The sequence below is a fragment of the Notechis scutatus genome, chromosome 1 (assembly GCF_049901735.1).
Source record: "Notechis scutatus isolate UNSWTSFEM ecotype Mainland chromosome 1, rNotScu1.2, whole genome shotgun sequence".
NCBI lineage: Eukaryota > Metazoa > Chordata > Lepidosauria > Squamata > Elapidae > Notechis > Notechis scutatus.
In genome coordinates this window covers 55,128,724-55,151,318 of record NC_142009.1, presented here as the reverse complement: position 1 = coordinate 55,151,318, position 22,595 = coordinate 55,128,724, and the positions used below count along the sequence as shown (strand labels likewise).

At 36.4% G+C, this 22,595-nt stretch overlaps 1 protein-coding gene across 1 annotated transcript in view; it reads right to left on the bottom strand.

Moving 5' to 3' along the window:
* DNAH14 (dynein axonemal heavy chain 14) overlaps positions 1 to 22,595 on the bottom strand; it is a 267,453-nt gene that overhangs the window by 165,217 nt on the left and 79,641 nt on the right. Inside the window, exons 28-37 of the mRNA XM_087957091.1 lie at positions 15,834 to 15,887; positions 14,568 to 14,713; positions 10,077 to 10,145; positions 9,349 to 9,535; positions 5,426 to 5,505; positions 4,442 to 4,613; positions 3,766 to 3,855; positions 3,103 to 3,234; positions 1,716 to 1,931; positions 890 to 959 (exon numbers count right to left, since the gene is read on the bottom strand). Coding sequence (XP_087813217.1) covers positions 890 to 959; positions 1,716 to 1,931; positions 3,103 to 3,234; positions 3,766 to 3,855; positions 4,442 to 4,613; positions 5,426 to 5,505; positions 9,349 to 9,535; positions 10,077 to 10,145; positions 14,568 to 14,713; positions 15,834 to 15,887 — 1,216 coding nt within the window. The remainder of the gene's footprint in view (positions 1 to 889; positions 960 to 1,715; positions 1,932 to 3,102; positions 3,235 to 3,765; positions 3,856 to 4,441; positions 4,614 to 5,425; positions 5,506 to 9,348; positions 9,536 to 10,076; positions 10,146 to 14,567; positions 14,714 to 15,833; positions 15,888 to 22,595) is intronic.

Sequence of the window (22,595 nt, the reverse complement as noted above, 5' to 3'; positions counted from 1 at the left end):
TCCAGGCTCTGTTTTTTTCTTCTTCCTGAGCCCCAGGGAAGCCTTCTGGGAGCAAATGCTCCCCTGGAGGCTTCCCTGAAGCCCAGAAGGCCCAAAAAATGGGGGCCTGCAGAAGAAGAAGAAGAAGAAGAAGAAGAAGAAGAAGAAGAAGAAGAAGAAGAAGAAGAAGAAGAAGAAGAAGAAGAAGAAGAAGAAGAAGAAGAAGAAGAAGAAGAAGAAGAAGAAGAAGAAGAAGAAGAAGAAGAAGAAGAAGAAGAAGAAGAGCCCACCCAGTCACATGGCCACACCCACTTAGCCATGCCCACAGAAACAGTTGTTAAAAATTTTGAATCCAACCCCTCAGCAATAGATGTAGAGATTATAACTCAAGATGACAAACATATCTAAGTTTCCTTTCTCCTCCTATTTTCTCCACAATAACTATCTTGTGAGGTAACGGGCTGAGAGAAACTGACTGGCCTAAAACTACCATTAACAAACTTCCTATGGCATATGCTGATATTCTCAAGGTTTTCATCACTTTGTGAGATTCACATATCTTTTTCTTCTCACACTGATCTGTGGAGTTCAGGTTCTTAACTGACTCATTCTCTCCATTATAGCACACAGCAGAATATATTAATAGCTACATATTCATTCAATAGAATGTTAATATCCCAATGCATATGAAAAGAAACCTATGTTTCCATCAGGAAGTGAGTGGAGCAAAAACCTATCACATGATTTCCATTGCTACTTTTTTGTTCCTAGGGAGGATGTTGAAACTAATTTCAGTAGAGCTAATGTATAATTAGTTAAACATCAAAAAGTTGTCTACATTGAATTTTTAACTAAGATACACACAATAATGAATTAATTCCCATATTTGTTATGACAAGATTATACTAACATTGAATATTCTCTGTTGATTGTACAATTTCATCAGCCACAAGTGCATCAGCTATATTCACTGTATTCAGCTAAAAGCAGAAATGAGAGTAATTATACAACAATAGATAACATTAGGTGAACATCACATAATTATAACTTACAAAGGTAAACATAACTAAGATCCTGGATTTTCTTAAAATAATGAGGTGAAAGGAAGACTACAACTACAAAGCCAAATACTAAATTAATTAATTTACAATTAATTAATTAAGACAATTTCAATCTTAGACAAATAATAATAAAGCATAATAAAATCAGATTGTGAGTTTTATTTCTAGTTAGAGTCACCATACAAGCTAAGGCTAAACAGGCAAAACTGGGAAGCTAGAAAAGAAAGTAGATTGGAATATGCTTCCAACACATTCAGAACAAATAGAGGTTCAAGGATTTCCAAAGAAAGAAAAGTGTTTGCATATGTCTGATAAAATAGAGGACACCCAACAAAAAAGTAAACTACCTGGGAAGTAAACAGGAAAAGAGCAGCAGCTTAAAACTCAGAGAATCATACATTTAAAATAATTGTAACCATTTAAACTGAGGATTTTAAAAACTAAACAGATGTCTTGGAGTCTTACTAAGATATCTATCATTTCTATCATCAATCTGTCATTTAATCTACCATTTTTAATAAACTATTTCCATCATTTGGGAAAGAACGTGCTGGATTTGGAAAGTTATTAAATGAAAAAAATGAAAGAAATACTCAGTAGTATCTAAATGAATAACGTAACTACATTTTTTAAATAAAAATATCTCAATATCCTACTACATTACTGTGTACTCACTGTATATAAATCCTGCATTTCTGAATTTATACCAAGGCTTGTATCTTTTCTTTTAACTTTTTTTATTCCAAGTTTGGTAAATCCTCGAACTGCTGATGATAATAATCCATCTGACCATTCCATTGTACTAGGATTTGTCTGTCCAAAGAGTTCATCAATAGTAACACACTTTGGATTTACAACAAAGGTATCCACTTTGCTTCTCTTTGAATTATTCTGAGGAAGGAAAAAAATCCTTCTAAATGAGCAATTATTACCTTCATTTCCTATAAATACAAACCAATAAAAAGGGTTTTGTGTATTTTATTATTGATTGATCCTACGTACACAAGGTCACAAATGATGATCACATGGCTAGGAGACACTGCAACATTTTTGCTGCAATTTGGTTCCTGAGCATCTGAATTATAATCAAATCACTGTGATGACCCTGCAATGGTCCCAACTACAAGAACCTATCATAATTCTCCCTTATTTAGCACCATCTTAAATCTGAATGATCACTGAACAAGTGGACATTTAGCAAGGACCTACTATAGTACCATAGTAAAGTCTTCTTCAAATCAAGTATGATCTTGGGTGATTTGATGAAGACATATAAGTGGTGGGATTCAAATTCTTCTACCACTGGTTCGGTGGGCATGGCTTGGTGGGTGTGCTTTGCGCATGCGCAGAGGCCTTCCTACTGACCTTTCCCTCACTCTCCCTGTGTCTTCAACAGCTGACACACAACAATCTGCTGTGTCATGCAATGCAACTGAGGTTGAAAAGCAGGAAATAAAGGTCAGTATGGTGGGAGGACGGGCCCAGCAGCTGATCATCTGAGCGAACCAGTTCTCTCTCAGATGATCTTTGGAGCTACTAGTTCGGCCAAACCAGGGAAAACTGGTAGAATCCCACCCCTGCATATAAGTAATTTTCTGTAAAAAATATGGACATGTTTTGCCATTGGTTTCTTCCTGAATAATTTCTCTATTTCTATCCAACATATTGTCCTGTAATTTCTTGGTATGCTCCCATTCAAGTATCTACCTAAACCAAAGCTTCCTTAGCTTTCTGAAATAAGTGAAAGTTGACTGAATATTGCCAAAGCTTTTTGTTTTAACCATTCACTCATGTCTGACTCCTGGCAACTTTATAGATACACGCTCTCCATGCTACCCTAACAAGCACAGTTTCTTTCAGTAGGCTGATTTTCAGTCTTGTGTCATAATTCTCACCAGAACACTTTACAGCAATACCTCAACATGATTGCCAACTACTCAAACTAGTTTAATAACTAGTAAATATTTAAAATTTTGAAATTCATATGGATTATTGTTCTGTAAGGTTATAGGAAAAGAGATCAACTACTCATACCATAAGAGTAATTTTAAAAAATCCTTACCTGAAAAACATCAAGTTTGGTAGCACTTTCCATATCAACTAATGGAAAGATTATCAAAGCTTTTTCTAAAATTGTTCTGATGGTAGTTTTTCCTCCACCTGTGGGGCCTACAAGCATCACACCAGCACGAGCCTGAAAATGTATTTTAAAATATCAAATCTGCAACATTCATATTCCTTAAATGATTTAGTAAATACAAACTAAAGGTCTTACAAAGTGTATATTTATAAGCATATACTGATGGGGATTTTGTACTCCTCAATTGCGGCAACATGTCAGGCCCAAATAACAAAGAACAATTATATGGAGTTATTCCTGAGTAGTTCCTTTATTGTTATTCGCCTACAACAGAACCTTGCCAGACTAAAGCAATTATTTGTAATAATTATTGATATACTCTGTGAATTGATAGGGAGGGTCGAACTTTGTTCTCTTCCTGCTGATCAGCTATTCCAAGCTCTGATGTCTCTTTGCTGTCTGGGAAAGAAGCTCTCCCTCCTGCGACTCCTGACTACATTCCATCACAAACATCCATTTCTGGCATTTACTGGAATACAATTCCTATAATATAAGACCTCACTGTAAAATTTTGAGTTCTACGTACTTGTATCATATTTAACCTCTGTATCACATTTTACCTGATTAACATCCCATTGTACTCACCATAAGCTGATTGTATAGTTGTATAACCTTTTCTATCTGATTTTCCCAAGGCTGCAAAGATAAATGCTGTATTGCAAGAGATATTGCACTCTATTTAAAAAACATAGACAGATGGTTAGAAGTTTGATGACTGATCAATAATTTGACAATACATAAAATAACGAAACTTTAGTATTAAGAAAAATATATAGCTATTCTGGAAACATTAGGGGGGGGGAATTAAAGAGTCACAATCAATTTCACTGACTTGACATTGAATAGACCTGAATGTACACCTGAATATGCCCCATCTTCCCTGAATATCTGTCAGTTTTTCAAGATAGGCCAAGTGAAAGCACCAATATTACTGGGATTCCAGGCATACTGCTCTACTGTTATAGCATATATTAACAGGATCCTTAAAGCCTGTCTATGTTTTTCTCTGTCCCATTTTATACTAAAATTATGGCAGAGTCATTTTGTTTCTTTCTCTCACTTCCTTCTATTTCTGGATCTTGTTAACTCTTGTCCAAGTCTCTCTTTGATGGCTTACTCATACTTACCCAAAGGTCAGCTCTAAACTCCTTTACAAAATCACTGAAATACTCAAACTGAATGGATAATAACATTAAAAAAAACCAATGTTAAAAATATTTTTATAGTTAATATCAACAATAATTATTCTTATTTTTATTACCTCTAATCGTTTAGGATTTACTTTTGGAACTTCCATTTCTGTAAAGAGATCTCTGATAATGTCTTCAAATACTGGAACATCTTCAGCAATTAACTTTGGCAAATTCACTTCTTTCAATATGTCAATTGTGATTAGAGTTTCTTCCCTTGCAGAAAACCTTTTTTTATTATATCTATTATACAAGAAAACTAATAATTAGAATTTCATGAGTTACTCTAAGTCCCATAATGTTTTCATTAATCCACCCATGCTGCATTTTTAAGGAGATATTCTTAAATGCACATTTTTGATCATATATTGCTAAAGTTGTACATTTGACTGAATTTTCGTCATGTTCAAAACAAACAAATAAATAAAACATTTCATCTAAAAATTTGTATGGTTTGTAAATAAACCTGGCAAAAAGGATCTAGATAAACTAAATTTACACCAAAAAGTATGCAGAAGATTCCCACTAATGTGGATATCAAACATTAATATTTTTATTAATCCATATACCTCTAAATTTCCCCCCTATATTTAACTGCACAATGGCTAATTAATTGTCAGTCAAAGCTCCTTCCTTCTTTTCTTCCTCCCTCCCTCCCTTACAAATTAAACATTATTTTATGATATGACAGAACTGTAATTTGAATGCTTAGGAAGTCAGAAACAAAACTGATCAAGAAACTTAATTCATGAATAGTAATGCATTTTTGCTGGTTAATGAATATAGATATTCCTACAGGAATATTTAGAATTTTGGTAATTTAGGTTGAAATTCTATGAGGCAATAAGTCCTTTTGAGTTTGAAGGACTATATGCTAGAATAGGCATTCATAGATAAATCTATTGAATTTAGTTGTCTGTCTCAAAAGAAATACAAATAGGATTACAGTAAAACAGGTCTTTCCTCTACTACACTTCTTTATATAAAACCTGTAGATCACAAATTGAGATATAATAATGTTCTATTTTTAATATAAACCACTTAAGAAAACTTACTGTTGTTTCAACTCTTGACGCCTTTGACCAACTCTTATTAATACAGTTTTTATAGCTCTCATGCCAAAATCATAGTGATCCTAAAAATAAGAACACAATTTATTTTTGTGCACTTCAAATATCTTCTTTGCAATTATTAAACAGCATGGTTGTCAAAATTATTATCAATGTAACCAATTTGATTTCCAACTGAACTCTCCCAGAGCTAATGTGTAATTTGTCCCATGGCACTGATGCTGATTTAGAGTATAATATGTTAGTTTAATAACTAACTTGTCAGGAACAAATAATCTCTTTAACCTTGGGGTTTTCTGAGGCTCGCCCTACCCTGCTTGATCAGCTGTTCAGGTGGGGTTTCAAAGGAAACCTGGGAGAGATCTCATAGCTCTGGTACAAGATTTGGCTGAGGTTTTAACTGCTTTTAAATAAGCAGGTAGTGGAGGCTGGTCAAACTATGCCTCGTAAACTATGCATGTGGATCCCTGATCATTTCTTGGAATTGCCAAAAGGGTTGTGTTGTAAGAAATGTCTCCTTTCAGTGATTCCAAGAAGGTTCCACACTCATTTGCACTATTCAGGTGATCCTGAGGGCACAGATAAACCTCCAGTGGGCCTCAATGACTCTCAGAGTGAGTGGTAATGACCAAATGACTGTAAGGAACATAAATCCTGCCATTATCCACCATTCAGTCAGAACTGAAGAAGCTTCTTGGATGAGAAGCTTAACAAAAAATCTTCTAGGAAAAACAAAGAAAGTCCAGTTGCCTTTTGAAAAAGCACCTTTAGGACAACAATGACTTGGATGACTGAGAATCTCCATAGACTTACAAGGCCAGAAGAAAGTTGAAAATGTATTGTGAGAATTAACACAGATACCATGACCTCTGTATAATATAAAAGATAGAATATGATGTTGAAATGCTCAGATGTTCCCAGAAAGAGCTCTTTGAAATCCCTCTTATCGACTTGGCCAGTGAAGAAGAAGTATGCCTTCTCTTATCTCTTTCTTTCTACTTTTTTTCCTTTTTGGCATGAATAGATATACCATGCCAAAATTCTTGAGGGAGCCTAACTGGCCCAGTCACCCAGGCTTTCATGCCTAAGGTAGGACTAGAATTGTAGCAGGTGAGCAGTCTGAGCCTAAGGGCAGGGTTAAATGTGTCATCAATCTGGAATCACTGCAGAGTCACATGAGATCCAAGTCTAGCCTGTTGAGGTAATTCCCCATTAGGAGAATGAGCGCGCACAGGGAGACATAGTGAGAATGGTGAAGAATAACACACAAACAGCACACAGATACACTGTATAGTAAAATGTAGGTTTTTACTTCCAATAAACGTTTAAGCAAAGTCCAAGCATTCCAAGTCATTCACAGTTAAAGCAGTCTGTTTTCAGTCCAGGGATAATCCAATAACAAAGTCCAGTATCAAAAACATTTCAGTAACAGACTTACATCAAATCCAAGAATAACAGTGGCTGTGGTGGCTGTGACTGTCACTGATTTTCACTGATATTCCCCCATTTATAATCTAATGATTGGTATTTAGGGCAGCTTTTTGAAAACAAAGAAGCTTTTTGTATTTTTGTATAGATAATCCTTGACTTACAACAGTTCATTTAGTGACCATTCAAAGTTACAATAGCATTGAAAAAAGTGACTTATGACCGTCTTCACAGTTACGACCATTGCAGCTTCCCCACAGTCACAAGAGGCCAGGCAAGGAGAAGCGCCTCTCAATGTGAGTGATGTTGAGTTGGCCACACCCAGCCAGTCACATGACCACCAAGCCATGCCCACCAACTAAGCCATGCCCACAGAACTGGTTGTTAAAAAATTTGAATCCCACCCCTGGTTTCATTAGATATATATTCAAAACAAAAGAAAAAGATGCATTAATTAAGATGGCAAATTCTAACAATCTTTCAGAAAAGAAAGTGCTACACAAGCCCTGTTTCTTTTAGTGATATCTACCTATCAATTATGCAGAATTATGCATAATTTAACAATTATTATTGTTAAAAATACAATAAGGGAACTGCCACATGTGTGGGGTAAGGAAAAAACAGGTTACAGGAAACTACGGTGATTCTAGAGGTGTTCATAGGAAGTAGAAGGAATGTTTATAAATTTTTCAGATGACACAGAATTAAGTGGATAGCTAATATAGAAACAAAATAAATTGGAGAAACAAAAGTAACAACCCTAAATGTAATGATTAGCACAACTTTTTTTCCTTAGAAATAAAAATGGGATAGCAGATAACTAGGCTGATATCAGTATTTGTAAAACAACAACAGTGGAATAATAAGCAACTACAAATTTAATATGAGGCATTAGTGTTGTGTGGCTGCAAGAAAAAAAGATATGCACTCCACTCTATTTGTTTATTACATCTAATTTGGGCACTGCGCTTGAATGATTTAGAGAAATTGGAAGAGTTTACAGAAAGACAGTAATTAAGATAAAGGGTCTAGAAACAATATTATATGAACAAGGATTGAAAGAGCGGAATGTGTTTAGCATTGGAAAAGGCAGTTGTGAGGGTATATGATATTATATCAAATATCTGAAAGAATATCACAGAAATCTTGTGAATGAAAATGGAATGAAAATTAACTGAACCTAACAGGCTTCCAAAAGAACTCTAGAATACTAATTATCCAGTGGGATACTTGTCAATGAGAGTACAGGAAGAAGATAAGATGGCTGAAAGTAGAAATTTCTGTCCCTCTGTAGGAAATAATAGTACTATATAACTGTCAGTTGGGAATTTTGCTCCTACATCTCAAACAAGGGCACTTGCCTAGACCCAGAGTCCTTTACAGAAAGGCACCAATTCTCAATTATTTTTGAAGTTTTCTTTTAAAAATAGGAATGCACAACATAAGGATAATGACCAGAAAAGATAATCCTTTGAAGAAATTGAGGGGTTTTGCCCAATAAGTGCTGAAAAGAGTCTCTACCTCCCTCTATCCCCTAAGGCATGGGTCTTCACACTTGGCAAGTTTAAGACTTGTGGACTTCAACTCCCAGAATTCCTGAGATAACATGACTGGAGGAAGAATTCTGGGAGTTGAAGTCCACAAGTCTTAAAGCTAGCTGTCAGGATTCCGACACTTAACCCCATTTAAATCATGAGTCTCTAGCTAAACTCCAAAATAATTTATTGGGAGTTAAAAGATGCAGCATTGCCTTGGTGTAGCTGACTCTGAGATACATAATTCACCCTTGACCCTGATTTTCCCCCACCCCCTGGGTGTATCATAATTCATATTCTCCAATGGGACATATCCATAACCAAGAGTACTCTCCAATCATACTCTCCAGATAGAATTTTGCGCCGCAGAAACCTTGGTCACCTAGAAACTATCTTTGAAAACATTTATGGAATGCAAGCTGCCCACTGCTTCCCCCTCCTTTTCTATTGGCAACTCTAAAAAGACCACAGAACTATTTTATGAGTTGACACTATCAGGTTTGAAGACCCCCGACCTAAGGTTTTGCTAGTGACTTTGGGTAGCTAACATTACTATAGCACTTGAAATGAAACAGAAAGGAAAATCCTATACTGGATTCAGGAACATATTCACTGAAAGTTGCATTTCCTGTGGAAAAATTATATTTGGCCTAGAAAATTCATAAAGGCAGGCAAGCGAAGAGGTGTGCGTTTCTGTGGTTCTTGGACTATCTTGTACCTCCTCAACTAGTTTGCTGTCATTATGAACAGTAGGCCATTCTATTCAGTTTAACAGATGAATATTTCTCTGTAAATTTATACTATATTTACATCTGATTTCTGCATTACTTTTCCAAATCATTGCCTCTAAGGGACATCATCTGGAGATGCTATGTAGCTACTTTGAGCTCCATTCCAGAAGAAAATTAGGATACAAAAAAGAAAAATATATTCTTTGTATTTTACCTGTAGTGATAGTCTTTTGCTAGAAAGTTGGTAAAGATTTATTATCTTCCCTGAGAGTAATTTTGCTGATTTGAAACCTTCTGAAAACAACATTATTTCAGCAATGAGTTCATAATCCGGTATTACCATTGACATAGGACGAAATAATGATTTTAAGTTGTCTGGAAGTTCCACACGACCTTTGTATCTTAAAAGGAAAGTAAATGTCATCACATTCATTAAAAACACTTCAATATGTTAGTTTTATCACATACAAATAAAAATTCCTTTCAATAAAGATACAGTACTAGTATGAAAAAGTAGAGTTCACTACAGTTTAGATTAGAAAACAATTTTATGATCACTATTATGATAGCGGATTATGGCAATAAGTGATGTTTAAATGCAAGTGAAAAATTATCTAACATTCTGAAATTGAAAATAGTGGTAATTTAAAACTACAACATTTCGAAAATATATAATTCAGTTGCAGTACATATTCCTTGCATTTAAAAGATTCCATGATCAATCCCTGAATCAACAAATTAGGCTAAAAATATTATTTTCTGAAATCTTGAAGGTGCAAAACTATGGACAATATTAAACTAATTGTATCAAAACTATCAGTTCATACAACATAGCTTCATGCATTTGTAAAAAAATAATAATACACCCCCCCACCCCACCCCCAAAAAAGGTTCTTTCTGTCCTGGTGTTGTGGAACAATGACAGCTACAGTTATCACTTACCCAGGATTCATGGTAATAAAAATTGCACAGTGTGGTTTCAGACGGATTTCTTTTCCTTCCAGAACAAATCTGTGTTAAATGTAAAAAGCAGTTCCAAGTTACAGTATTATACTACAGTTAAGGAATAAGTAGTGTACCAAGTTACAAAGCAGAGAAAATTGATCAAATTTTTGCCTTATACAAAAAACAGCAGCAAGTAAATACTGTGGCCCTAAGCTGCAAAGGATATTATGCCACATACGTTAAGCACCTTGAGTTAAGCCTAAAACAGGGGTATCAAACTCAATTTTATTGAGGGCCGCATCGGGGTTGTGTTTGACCTCGGGGAGCCTGAGTGGGCATGGTCGAGTGGGCTCGACATCACATCACTCATGTTGGGGGCATATGTGGCGGCCTGAGCACTCTGCCAGAAAAAATGGGCTCTCGAGTTCCATTATTGGCTGTGACAGTCTCCTGCACCCTCTGCCAATGAAAACAGAGCTCAAGAGGGCCACCTGAAGCCCTCCCGAGCTCCATTTTCACTGGCAGAGACACCACAGGCCGGTCCTTCTCTGTTTCCAGGCGGGCCAGATTTAAGCACCCCACAGGTCAGATCTGGGCCCCGGGCCTTGAGTTTGACACCCCTGGCCTAAAACATAAGATACAATTGAAAATAGTACAATATTAGCATAACACATTGATAATATTTACACATATGAGGTTTGCATCGGCATAGACTACTATTAGGAAGATTCTAAGTTTGGGGGAGGACTAAGGACCTGTCTATATATGTCCATATGGAGCATAGTGCAAAGGAGCTCAGTTCTGATTCCAACACAGGAGTTCAGAATAAGTACACTACTCTAGAACAAATTAGAACTAATTACGTACCTGTAGAAATGACTATTTAAAGTACACTTATTGCTAAGCAATCTGCCATAATTCTTTGTGATGCTTTTCTATATTATACTTACAGCACAAACAGCAGGTTTCCTTAAGGAGACAATTAGTTGACCTATAAAATACAGAATATACTATTTTGCCAAAGGCCCAGTGCAGACATCCATGCCACAAAGCTTGATTAATGTCGATAGATATGCCCATATATAGGATTAGAATAATGTCCAGAGGTGCCCATTTGGCAAAAGCAGTACATGTACAAAGACCGCTTATGCAGAATAACTAAGCTCTGACAAAATAAAGGTATGTTAATTGGCAGATCTAAGTATAACAGAATCTACCACTTACTCAACCTTTTTTTCAAACTTGTTTATAGATTCCCACATCTATTTTAACCCAGCTTTTCAGTTACAGCTAAAAACTAACCATATATTTAGAAACCATATATTTAGAAAAAATTATTCTTCTTGCAAAACATCAGATGATGAACAATGAGCTGATCCAAAGCTGTGATCTCATTTTTTGCTTATGAACCTTTTTCCCATGAGCTTTCCAAAAATGTTTTACCTACAATTATCCCATAATGTCAGTTTCTAGTGAAAGTAGGATCAAATTTAAGGCTTCTTCCCAACTTCATATATATACTGGGTTTACCAAAAGTTAGACCAACCATAATATGTTTATTACGGTTTTTTATTCAAATAAAATATTACTGATCTTAATGTACATCAAAAGGCTAAGGAAGTATTGTTATGAAAATGACAACCAATTAGACATTTAATGTAATTTATATAATAAATTGTCTATAGGGTCTGACTTTTGGTACACCCTGTATATTTTTTGCATCTTTTAAAATAGGAAGAAAGTTCCCGCCAAGATATTAAAGAGGATAGTAACAATATTCTAATTGTGTCTGTAATGATTTTGGATTAATCATTTAAATTTCATGAAGCACAAAGTCAAAAAGTAAGTTCAATGGCACAAGAATAAGTCAAGAAAATTAAAATCCCCAACTTCATGTGAAGCTCATAATTGTTCCAATTTCATAAGAATATTCTCCATAATATATCAATCTGCTTAAAATAACTTACCAACATAGAAACTTGAAGCATATACAGTGAAACTCAAAAAATTAGAATATCGTGCAAAAGTTCATTTATTTCAGTAATGCAACTTAAAAGGTGAAACTAATATATGAGATAGACTCATTACATGCAAAGCAAGATAGTTCAAGCCGTGATTTGTCATAATTGTGATGATTATGGCTTACAGCTCATGAAAACCCCAAATCCACAATCTCAGAAAATTAGAATATTACATGCAATCAATAAAACAAGGATTGTACATTGAACAATATCGGACCTCTGAAAAGTATAAGCATGCATATGTACTCAGTACTTGGTTTGGGCCCCTTTTGCAGCAATTACTGCCTCAATGCGGCCTGGCATGGAAGCTATCAGCCTGTGGCACTGCTGAGGTATTATGGAAGACCAGGATGCTTTAATAGCAGCCTTCAGCTCTTCTGCATTGTTCGGTCTCATGTCTCTCATCTTTCTCTTGGCAATGCCCCATAGATTCTCTATGGGGTTCAGGTCAGGCGAGTTTGCTGGCCAATCAAGCACAGTAATCCCACAGTCATTGAACCACGTTTTGGTACTTTTGGCAGTGTGGGCAGGTGCCAAGTCCTGCTGGAAAATGAAGTCAGCATCCCCATAAAGCTCGTCTGCGGAAGGAAGGATGAAGTGCTCCAAAATCTTCTGGTAGACAGCTGCGTTGACCCTGGACTTAATGAAGCACAGTGGACCAACACCAGCAGATGACATGGCTCCCCAAATCAACACAGACTTCAAGCATCTTGCAGTGTGTGTGTCTCCATTCTTCCTCCAGACTCTGGGTCCTTGGTTTCCAAATGAGATGCAAAAGTTGCTCTCATCAGAAAAGAGGACTTTGGACCACTGAGCAACAGACCAGTTCTGTTTTTCTTTAGCCCAGGTAAGACGCTTCTGACGTTGTTTGTTGTTCAGGAGCGGCTTGGCAAGAGGAATATGACATTTGAAGCCCATGTCCAGGATCTCTCTGTGTGTGGTGGCTCTTGATGCACTGACTCCAGCCTCAGTCCACTCCTTGTGAAAGTCCCCAACACTTTTGAATGGCCTTTTCCTGACAATCCTCTTCAGGCTGTGGTCATTCCTGCTGCTTGTGCACCTTTTTCTTCCACACTTTTCCATTCCACATAACTTTCTATTAATGTGCTTTGATACAGCACTTTGGGAACATCCAACTTCTTTTGCAATTACCTTTTGAGGCTTTCCTTCCTTATGGAGGGTGTCCATGATGGTTCTCTGCACAACTGTAAGGTCAGCAGTCTTTCCCATGATTGTGATTCCTACTGAACTGACTGAGAGACCATTTAAAGGCTCAGGAACCCTTTGCAGGTGTTATGGCTTAATTAGCTAATTAGAGTGGGACACTTTGAGCCTAGAATATTGAACCTTTTCACAATATTCTAATTTTCTGAGATTGTGGATTTGGGGTTTTCATGAGCTGTAAGCCATAATCATCTCAATTATGACATATCACGGCTTGAACTATCTTGCTTTGCATGTAATGAGTCTATCTCATATATTAGGTTCACCTTTTAAGTTTCATTACTGAAATAAATGAACTTTTGCACGATATTCTAATTTTTCGAGTTTCACCTTTATTTCAATCTTGCAGCAAGATTAGTTTTAACACTACTAATTTTTTTCATACATTCATGTTGATTTTTACCAATTTGTGTCTATCTGCATTAATTTGAGATGGACATTTAGAAATAATAGCATTTATCAACAAAGAAATCTCTTTGAAAACAATTATTAAAGATTTTCAAAACAAAATGTTGGGTCCCATTTTTTTACAAACATCCATATAAAGTACTGATATAAAGTACTTTAGAAGACTAGGAATTATTAATAAGACAAAGAATGTCAGCATACAAAAGAATTTATGTTTGACACTGGACATCTTAATATCCCAGATTCTTTCAGTTGCCTAATAAAATAGGCCAGCAGTTCCTGAATTAAATAATAAGAAGGAAACATAGGACACTGATCAGTTCTATGTGACATTCTAATCAGCAAATAAATTATTCCAATTGTGATAGCCAGCTAACAAGGTCAGAATACAACCTTTTCAGACAATACACAAAAATGAAAATAAAATTATAATTAACTGGTACATGCTTCAAAAATTTAAACAGTACAATATAAAAGTTTTGATAATAAACACAAGATCCATTGCCAAATCCATTTTATTTGATTTTATACTAATCCAGAGTTTTCTGATGCTTGACATCTTTTTATAACACCTGATTGGCCAAGATCTGGTAAGTAATATATAGTAATAAAGTATTATAATTTGAAATCTGCAAATTAAGGTATTTGTCATTTGTGCTCTTGCCTTTTTAGATCATTAGAAGACATCCATCCAGCTCTAGGCAAGAATTAAGATGAAATCACTCTTCCACAACTTTGTTATATCAATGATACAACACCAGAGCAAAACTACACACATCTTGTGAACATAAAGTATTATTATTAATAAAATCTCACAGCAATTTCAAATAAATACCTGACACTGAGGCTATCTTTAGCTGCCTTAATTGCCTGAAGATGTGAAGCAATTGCAGAGAGGACTTCTATATCAATCCGATTGAACTCATCAAAACAACACCATGATCCAGATTGAACAAGCCCAAAGAACATTTTTGCCATTACCTTAAATAGACAAAGAAAGATTAAAGCATAACAAGTGAGGAATAAGGTCTCATGGAATTTATCACCAAGCTCAAAACTAAAACACCTACATCTGCCTTTGTAATACTTATACATGTACTTATGGAAAAGTTTCATAACACAGTAAGTCCTTTTTAAAAACCTGCTTTTTGTCCAATATTGCTCATTGCATTATCTCTAAGACTTCATTCAGAGTCTGAGTAGCTTTTGGCCCACTTCATGCATCATTCAGCCTTTGGTTCTGCTTCAAATTGACATGACTTCTGCCACATCGCTTGTAGCCTTGCCTTGGTTAACTACTCTATAATTGTCCTCATCTAATGGTGTGTTGCACCCTCCATGGCTTTTGTCTTATGTAAACTAGTGTCAGTTGCAAATAACCTGGAGCATTCATTGAGTTCAAAGCACAGAAGAGTTTATTATTGCTACCTCTATACAAAAATCAAGTCAACTAATAGTCAAAGCCAAATTGGTGCTAGATAAAGGTAAAAGGAATTCATGGAGAGCTGGATGTGGGTCTTTTGTGTCAATGCAATGACTCCAAACTTATGACACATTTATCCCTCCTTTCCAGCTCAGTCTGCTCTATAACTGGCCTTGACTGCTCCTATAACTGGCCTTGACTGCTTCAGCCTTGTATGCTCAGGGTTTTCATCTTCTGAACACCACTAAGCTATCTCTCACTGCCTTTATGGGAAGCTTGCCAGAGTAAAGAAGTATAGGTTTATTAAGTGGGAATAAGCCAGAGACCATGCCAGGAAAGTGTCCATGGCACATGAGTAGTCATATTCAAATGGTAAATTAAATAATTTAAGCAAGGAATGGATATAACTGTACTTTGTTTGCAACTCCCTCCTTCCACATAAATGAAAAGGTAAAGATTAGCTAATATGGCAGGGAACATATTGAAAATCAGGGAATGGAAGATAACTGTCTTACTAGTTTGCTTTCGGAATAAAAGTATGCTTTATGATAGCCCAAGCTCACCATGGCACACAAAATGGGACAATATTTACAACATGCTCTCAAAATTCCAAATATACTCAAAAGTTTGCATACCTATGTTCTACATTGTATCTTAAACTAAAATTGTTTATCATACCTTATCATCCAAATTTCCAGAACAATTGTATGTAAGACAGAATTTTCCCAAAGCCTACAAATAAAAAAATACAATATTGAACAGAAGCAGTTCTATTTAACTGAATTGTTATCAAATAAGCATTAAATATCAAATAAGATTATATGCTTTTGGTTTAGATTTATCATTCACATTCCATTATTTTGCCTCTTTCCTAAAGGTGATCTGTTTTCAAATTTAAAAATTGAAATGCAATTTTGAAAAAATGAAGGCTCTTAAAAACATAGAATATATACAGTATATGGAATGCCTTAGCAAAGAAAAAGGATTTCTGCTAATTCAGAATGCCTAATAGCTAAACAGTGTCTTTTCACCTTTGGACACATCTTAATTTTGTAATATATTATAAAATGTTGGTACTTTGGTTCTTAAATTTATATTAAAAATTAATAAAATTCTTTCACAATGCTAAACTTATGTATAGCTACTTGTCTAAGATAGTTAAATTTAAAATGTTTTTTTTCCTTTGCTGGTACTTTTATTAGGGGCTTGACTTTGTTAAAGGGAAAGGGTTGTTTGAGCTTTTTACATTGCTTTACTGGTTCCTGGCACTGTCCTTTTGGGATGTACTTCCAAGAGGCAGGATGAAAGCTTGGCACTGATTTTTTTACTGCCTCTCTGGGAGCATTTGATCTTTAAATCTGAATGCTTTCCTTAGGATATCTTGATATCTTGTGAGGTAAATGAGACCATCTGGTATCTTTAAGTGGGGCAAATGGATCTTAGGTTTGCTTCTCCTAGGTGGGAAAGGGTACTTTATCAATTCACTGAGCACAGGAATCTCTTGCCTATGGGAATTATCCAGTCATCCAAGTCATGGTTGTCCCAAATGTGCTTTTTTCCCAAAGGTGCTTTTTCAAGAGGCAACTGGACTTTCTTGGTTTCCAGGAAGTTCAGTTGCCTCTTGAAAAAGCACCTTTGGGACAGGAGTCTCTTGGGTTGCTAAGGAGTGGCCAAGGCACATGATTGTTAACTGATCATAAGATTAAAAAAATAGGAGGTAGGCTGTGGCTCCTCCCTCCAATTCATTTTAGTTTTCTCTCATGATAATAAGGCTTATTTAAACATGTACTAATTTTATTGTGATTCTGACAAGCTTGGGAGGGCAGAGACTTGAATCTGGGTCCCCAATATACTTTGTTAATTTATTTATTTTTATTTATTTATTTTATTTGTCAATTGCTTACAAGATAATAGGTATAAGTAAAAACATAGTTATGAATACATGGATACATGTAAGAAAAATAAAAGAAATAAAAGAAACAATAGGACAGGGACGGTAGGCACGTTGGTGAGATTATGCATGCCACTTACAGACATCTTAGGAAAGGAGTGAGGTCAATAGTAGACAGTCTAAGGTTAAAGTTTTTGGGGTTTGGAGAAGAAACCACAGAGTCAGGTAGAGTATTCCAGACATTGACCACTCTGTTGCTGAAGTCATATTTCCTGCAATCAAGTTTGGTGCGATTAGCCTTGAGTTTGTATCTATTGTTTGCTTTTGTGTTGTTATGGTTGAAGCTGAAGTATTCATTGACAGGTAGGACATTGCAATGTATGATTTTATGTACTATACTTAGATCGGACCGAGGGCGGCATAGTTGTAAGTTTTCTAGGTCTAGAATTTCGAGTCTGGTGGCATAAGGTATTCTGCAACAAGTAGAGGAGTGGAGAACTCTTCTTGTGAAATATTTCTGGACTTTCTCAACTGTGTTAATATCAGATACGTAATGTGGGTTCCAGACTGATGAGCTGCATTCCAGTATTGGTCTAGCAAATGTTTTGTATACTCCAGTTAGTAGTGTAATATTACCAGAGAAAAAGCTACATAAGATTAGGTTAACAACTCTTAACGCCTTTTTGGCGTTAAGTTACAGTGGGCTCTAGCACTTAGGTCATTTGAGATGAGTACTCCAAGATCCTTGACAGAGTTTGGATCATTAACAAGGTCTTGACTATTCAGCCTGTATTTTATTTTCTGATTTTTTTGCCAATATGTAGGATAGAGCATTTATTTGTTGAGATTTGAAGTTGCCATTTGTTTGACCATTCTGATACATAGTCAAGGTCTTTTTGAATGGTAGCAGTATTGTCTGTGGTGTTGAATAGCTTTACATCATCAGCGAAGAGAACACAGTTGCTCTTGATATCACAGAGGTCATTTATGTAGAGTATGAAAAGAGTTGGTCCTAGAACACTGCCTTGGGAGACACCACTGTTGACAGGTACAGAATTTGATAGGACACTCCCAATTTTGACCATTTGTTGTCTGTTTGACAGGAATGAATCTGTCCAGTTATGCAGGTGTCCAGAGATACTGTAAGATTTTAGTTTTAGGAGTAGTTTGTCATGTACCACTGAATCAAATACTTTTCAGAAGTCTATGTAGATTGCGTCTATTGCTTTGCCCTGATTGAGTTGTGTAGTCCATATGTTTTTGCAGTGTAAGAGTTGCAGATTACATGATAGTTTTTTCCTAATACCAAATTGTTTATTAGAGAGTAGGTTGTTTGTTTCTAAGTGGAGGATGATGGATTGGTTAATAATTGATTCCATGACTTTACAGGTGACGCAGCATAAAGAGATCGGTCTGTAATTTTCAACTAGGCTGGGATCTCCCTTTTTGAAGATGGGGATGACCGTGGCTTGTGACCATAGTTTTGGCAAGATTTTTCAAAGATTATGCTTAGAGGTTCAGCTATGGCAGCGGGTAGCTTTTTTAAGAAGTAGGCACATATTCCATCCGGTCCAATAGATAGAGACGGTTTTAGATTGTGTAGTGCTTTTTCAACATTGTCTTCTGTAAAATCGGTATGTATTAGATCATTGTAATTGTCAGTGGTTCGACTAGGAAATACTGGGCATGATCCATTGCTGTTTACAAATACTGAGCCAAATAATGTGTTAAAGAGGTTGACTTTAATAGTGTCGTCCTTGCAGTCTTTACCATTAGGTCCTTTCAGGGGTGGGATGGACCTTGAGTCTTTTAGTTTGTTGTTTACAAAACTGTAGAAAGCGCATGTGGAATTGGTGCATAGAAGTTTTTCTTCTTGTTTAATGTGATAATTGGTGCATTCAATTTTGATCTGGTGGCATAAATTTTTGTATCGGCTTGTGAAGTTGGCAACGTGACCAGATTTGTTCTTCCGCCAAAGTGATTTCTTTTTGGATTGAAGCTTTCTTATTGTTTTGGGTAATTTGTTTTTTCTGGTTTTGGGAGTTGTTAATGGTACATATAGTTTGATGTCTCTTTTGACTTCAAGTAAAAATATGTTGCAATGGTCTTCTACAGTATTGCATCCAGAGAATAGAAATTGCCAATCAAGGGATGAGAGAACGTTGTTTATAAGATCATAGTTGCCTTTTTTGAAGTTATAATTAGGGATTCCGTCATTGTGATGATTTTTGTGTGGACGTATGTTGAGACAAAAGTCAATCATGTTGTGGTCACTGTTGGAAAAGGGTTCTTTGTATTCCGTAAATTGAATTCAAACTATTGCAGAAGATGAGATCGAGGCAGTTGTTAAGTCTAGTGTTGTTGGTTACTAGTTGTTCTAGTCCTAGATTTGTTACTGCATTGTAGAAGGTTGCATGTGTGGGTTCAGTTGTACATTCATTAAGGGTCCAGTTAATATGAGGTAGATTGAAGTCACCAAGAAAGATAAAAGCGTGTGGGCAGGATGCTGCCCATGTTAGTAGTGTATTTAGCTTATTTGCATGTTCGATGTCATAATCAGGGGCTCTATAACATAGTAAGAACCGAAATGTGATATTTAAGGACAGTTCACAAACTATGGTCTCAGGAATAGCAAGCTCCTGGGTAACTTGGATGTTTTTTAGATGTAGGGACTTTTTATAGAAGATAGCAACATCACCTCCTCTACTGATTTCACGATCTGATCGATCAACATGATAGTCTCTTAGTGTGGTAATGGAATCAGGGAGAGATGCGTTGAGCCATGTTTCACAGACAAATATAATGTCGAATTTAGCCATATTTAGTAAGAGGAGAAATTCAGGTATTTTATTTACAAGGCTTCTTGCATTGAGTAGCTTGCATTTAAGGCCAGTTGTGGTTGGAATAGAGGTAGTTAGGGGCGTGCATGCCTACTTTTGAGTGATGTTGGATTGGATGGGGTGGGGTTGGATGCGGAGTTGTGGGTTGTGTGACTTTCTTTTGATGCAATCAGCTCTATAGATCCTTTTCTCCATTGTCTAGACGGTTTTTGAGTTCTGTGCAGAGTTCACGGGAGCGGATTCTTTGCAGTATGGATAAGTCTGGTCTTGAGCGAAGTTTTTTGTGGTTGGGATTGATTTTTGCAATGACATTTATTGTATGAATGAATATGCGTTTGCTGGACTCATTTTTGCATTCAACTCTACAAAATCTTGGGGCCACATAGCCGTCATTGTATTTGTACCCATGGCCATCTCTGGTTATTTCAATGAAATCTTCAGGAGAGATGGTTTGTCGTATTTGAGTTGCTTATGATATCACAAACTTTGGTGATATCATCTGATTCGTTGGTGTCTTTGAGACCAAATAAGATGGCATTTGGACATTTTTGTTCACTTTCCATGGTGTCTCTGATGAGTAAGGAGATATTATTTGTGGAATTATTTGAAGGGATAGTAATTGTTTGTGGTTGTGGTTTGGTGCTTATTTTTGGTTGTAGTTGTGATTGTAGTTGAGGTAGTGGTTGTAGTTGTTGTGGGAGTTGATTTTGAGCTGATAGGTACTCACTTCTCTGTGCTGTATTTTTTTTTCAAGAGAAATTAGGCTTGCTTGTATAGTTGTTTCAAAACGTGTTGCTAAGCGTTCTTCTATTGAGTGAATGAGTGATTCTATGCTTTCAATTCTGCCAGGTTGGGTACTCAGTTTGTTTAGCTTAGGAGAACATGATGGACATAGATAAAATAATTTATCTGAATTTTTGACCATATCAACTCGGCTTTTGTTTGCGTTTAAGCAGGCAGGGTGGGCTAGATTATCGCATAGGCAGCATTTGATGTAAATTTCGCTTGCATTGATGGTTTCAAGACATTTGAAACATGTGCAGGAGTCTGGGAGGTCACTGGTAGAGATATTTTTCTTTTGCTTTGGTTTGGAGTTTTTGGTTGGCATGGTCAATGGCAATAGTACAGTAATCAATTACAATAGCCAGTTAATGTTATAGGTAGACAGTTACTTAATGAATGTTGGTAATTAATAAATGTTAATTGATATGTTAAAGAACAAATCAAAAATAAGGTTGCTTATTACTAAAAATCAATCAATCAATCAATTGGTTACTCAAATCACTCTAATCAAATAATTTTGCTAAGCAACAAACAGCCTAATTATTACAGTAATTACTAAATACACTGGTCAATTAAATTCACTAAATCACTGATTTTACTAATCAGATATTCAGTAATTATACTATATGCACTAAATAATCATACCAAGCAATAAAAACAATAAATCAATTGATCATTTGATAAAAATTAATTATTTTAAAGAAATTGTTTTTGAGATAATGAAAGTAATGAAGTAGTATAGAGTAGTATTGAGAGTTGGTAAGTAAAGGGTTATTGCTTTGCTTTGTTTTGCGTAGCTGTTGCTGATATCTGAGAATAGGTTTATAACCCTTTATAGACTGGCAGGAGGTCTCTTTTCCTGGGCTGTTTGAAAACAATCAATGAGCAAGGGTTTACACTCTCTTTCTTGTTTTGTAGATTGAGTTTTTGAGATAATAAAGATGCAAAGATGTTGAACGGGGGATCTCTGTCCCCTTCTTCAGCAGAGATAAACAGAGCAATTCACTGGGAGGCAACAGGAAACTTTTTGTTTTGTTTTCTCTTGATGAATGGGATTTCTGGCTCCCTCCTAGTTAATTTAAATACACTTTCAAAGTTTTTTGCTTTTAAGAGAAAGAGAAAGATAGTCTTGCACTGGCAATTTGAACAGTTAATATTTTTACTATGTAGACTCAGATTTGTATTGAGCATTCGCTCCTGGCTTCAATATACTTCTGCTTATATCACAGGAAAGAAAATTGCTTCCAATCTTCACAGGAGTTCAGTTATAACAATACTTCCCTACTTATTGAAAGTCCAAAGTCACTGTCCTTTTAAAGAGGAAGTCCGGATTAGCAATTTGGTGAAGAGAGAAGGAGGGGCGGCAGGGGGGAAGCAGTCTGTTTCACACCCTGGCTGCAAACGTCTGAAGACCGACTCACAGCTCCCGGTGCTTACCACCCTGCAAGGATGGGATGAATCTCCCCGTCTCACTGCCCTGCAAGGATGATCGTTGAGCCCCCCCAGTACTGGTGAGCCCCACCGCCTTACCTTCTAGTAAGGATGGGTTGAGTTGCAGATTGTTGAGCGCTTTTGAATAAAGCGCTCCCAAACTTGGTGCCCACCAAGGAATGAGTTCTTTTCTGGCGTGCTGGTCAAGGATGGGAGGAATCAGAGATCTCCAAGTACTTTTGAATTGAGCGTTTGCTGAGGAATGGAGCTCTTTTCTGGCTTGCTGGCAAGTCTCGGGCGTTAGGCTTTCCACCTTGCCGGCCGGACCCACAGGGATTAGAAGGCTTGTCGCCTGGCGCTGCCCATGCCCGCTGGAGCTCCTCACGCTGCCTCTACTGCTGCCGCCATCTTGCCCCCATCTTGATCCTGTGTCTCTTTAACTTGGCATTTTGTAGCCCAAGTGTGCCCATCCACTTTCTGGAGACCTTAAATGAA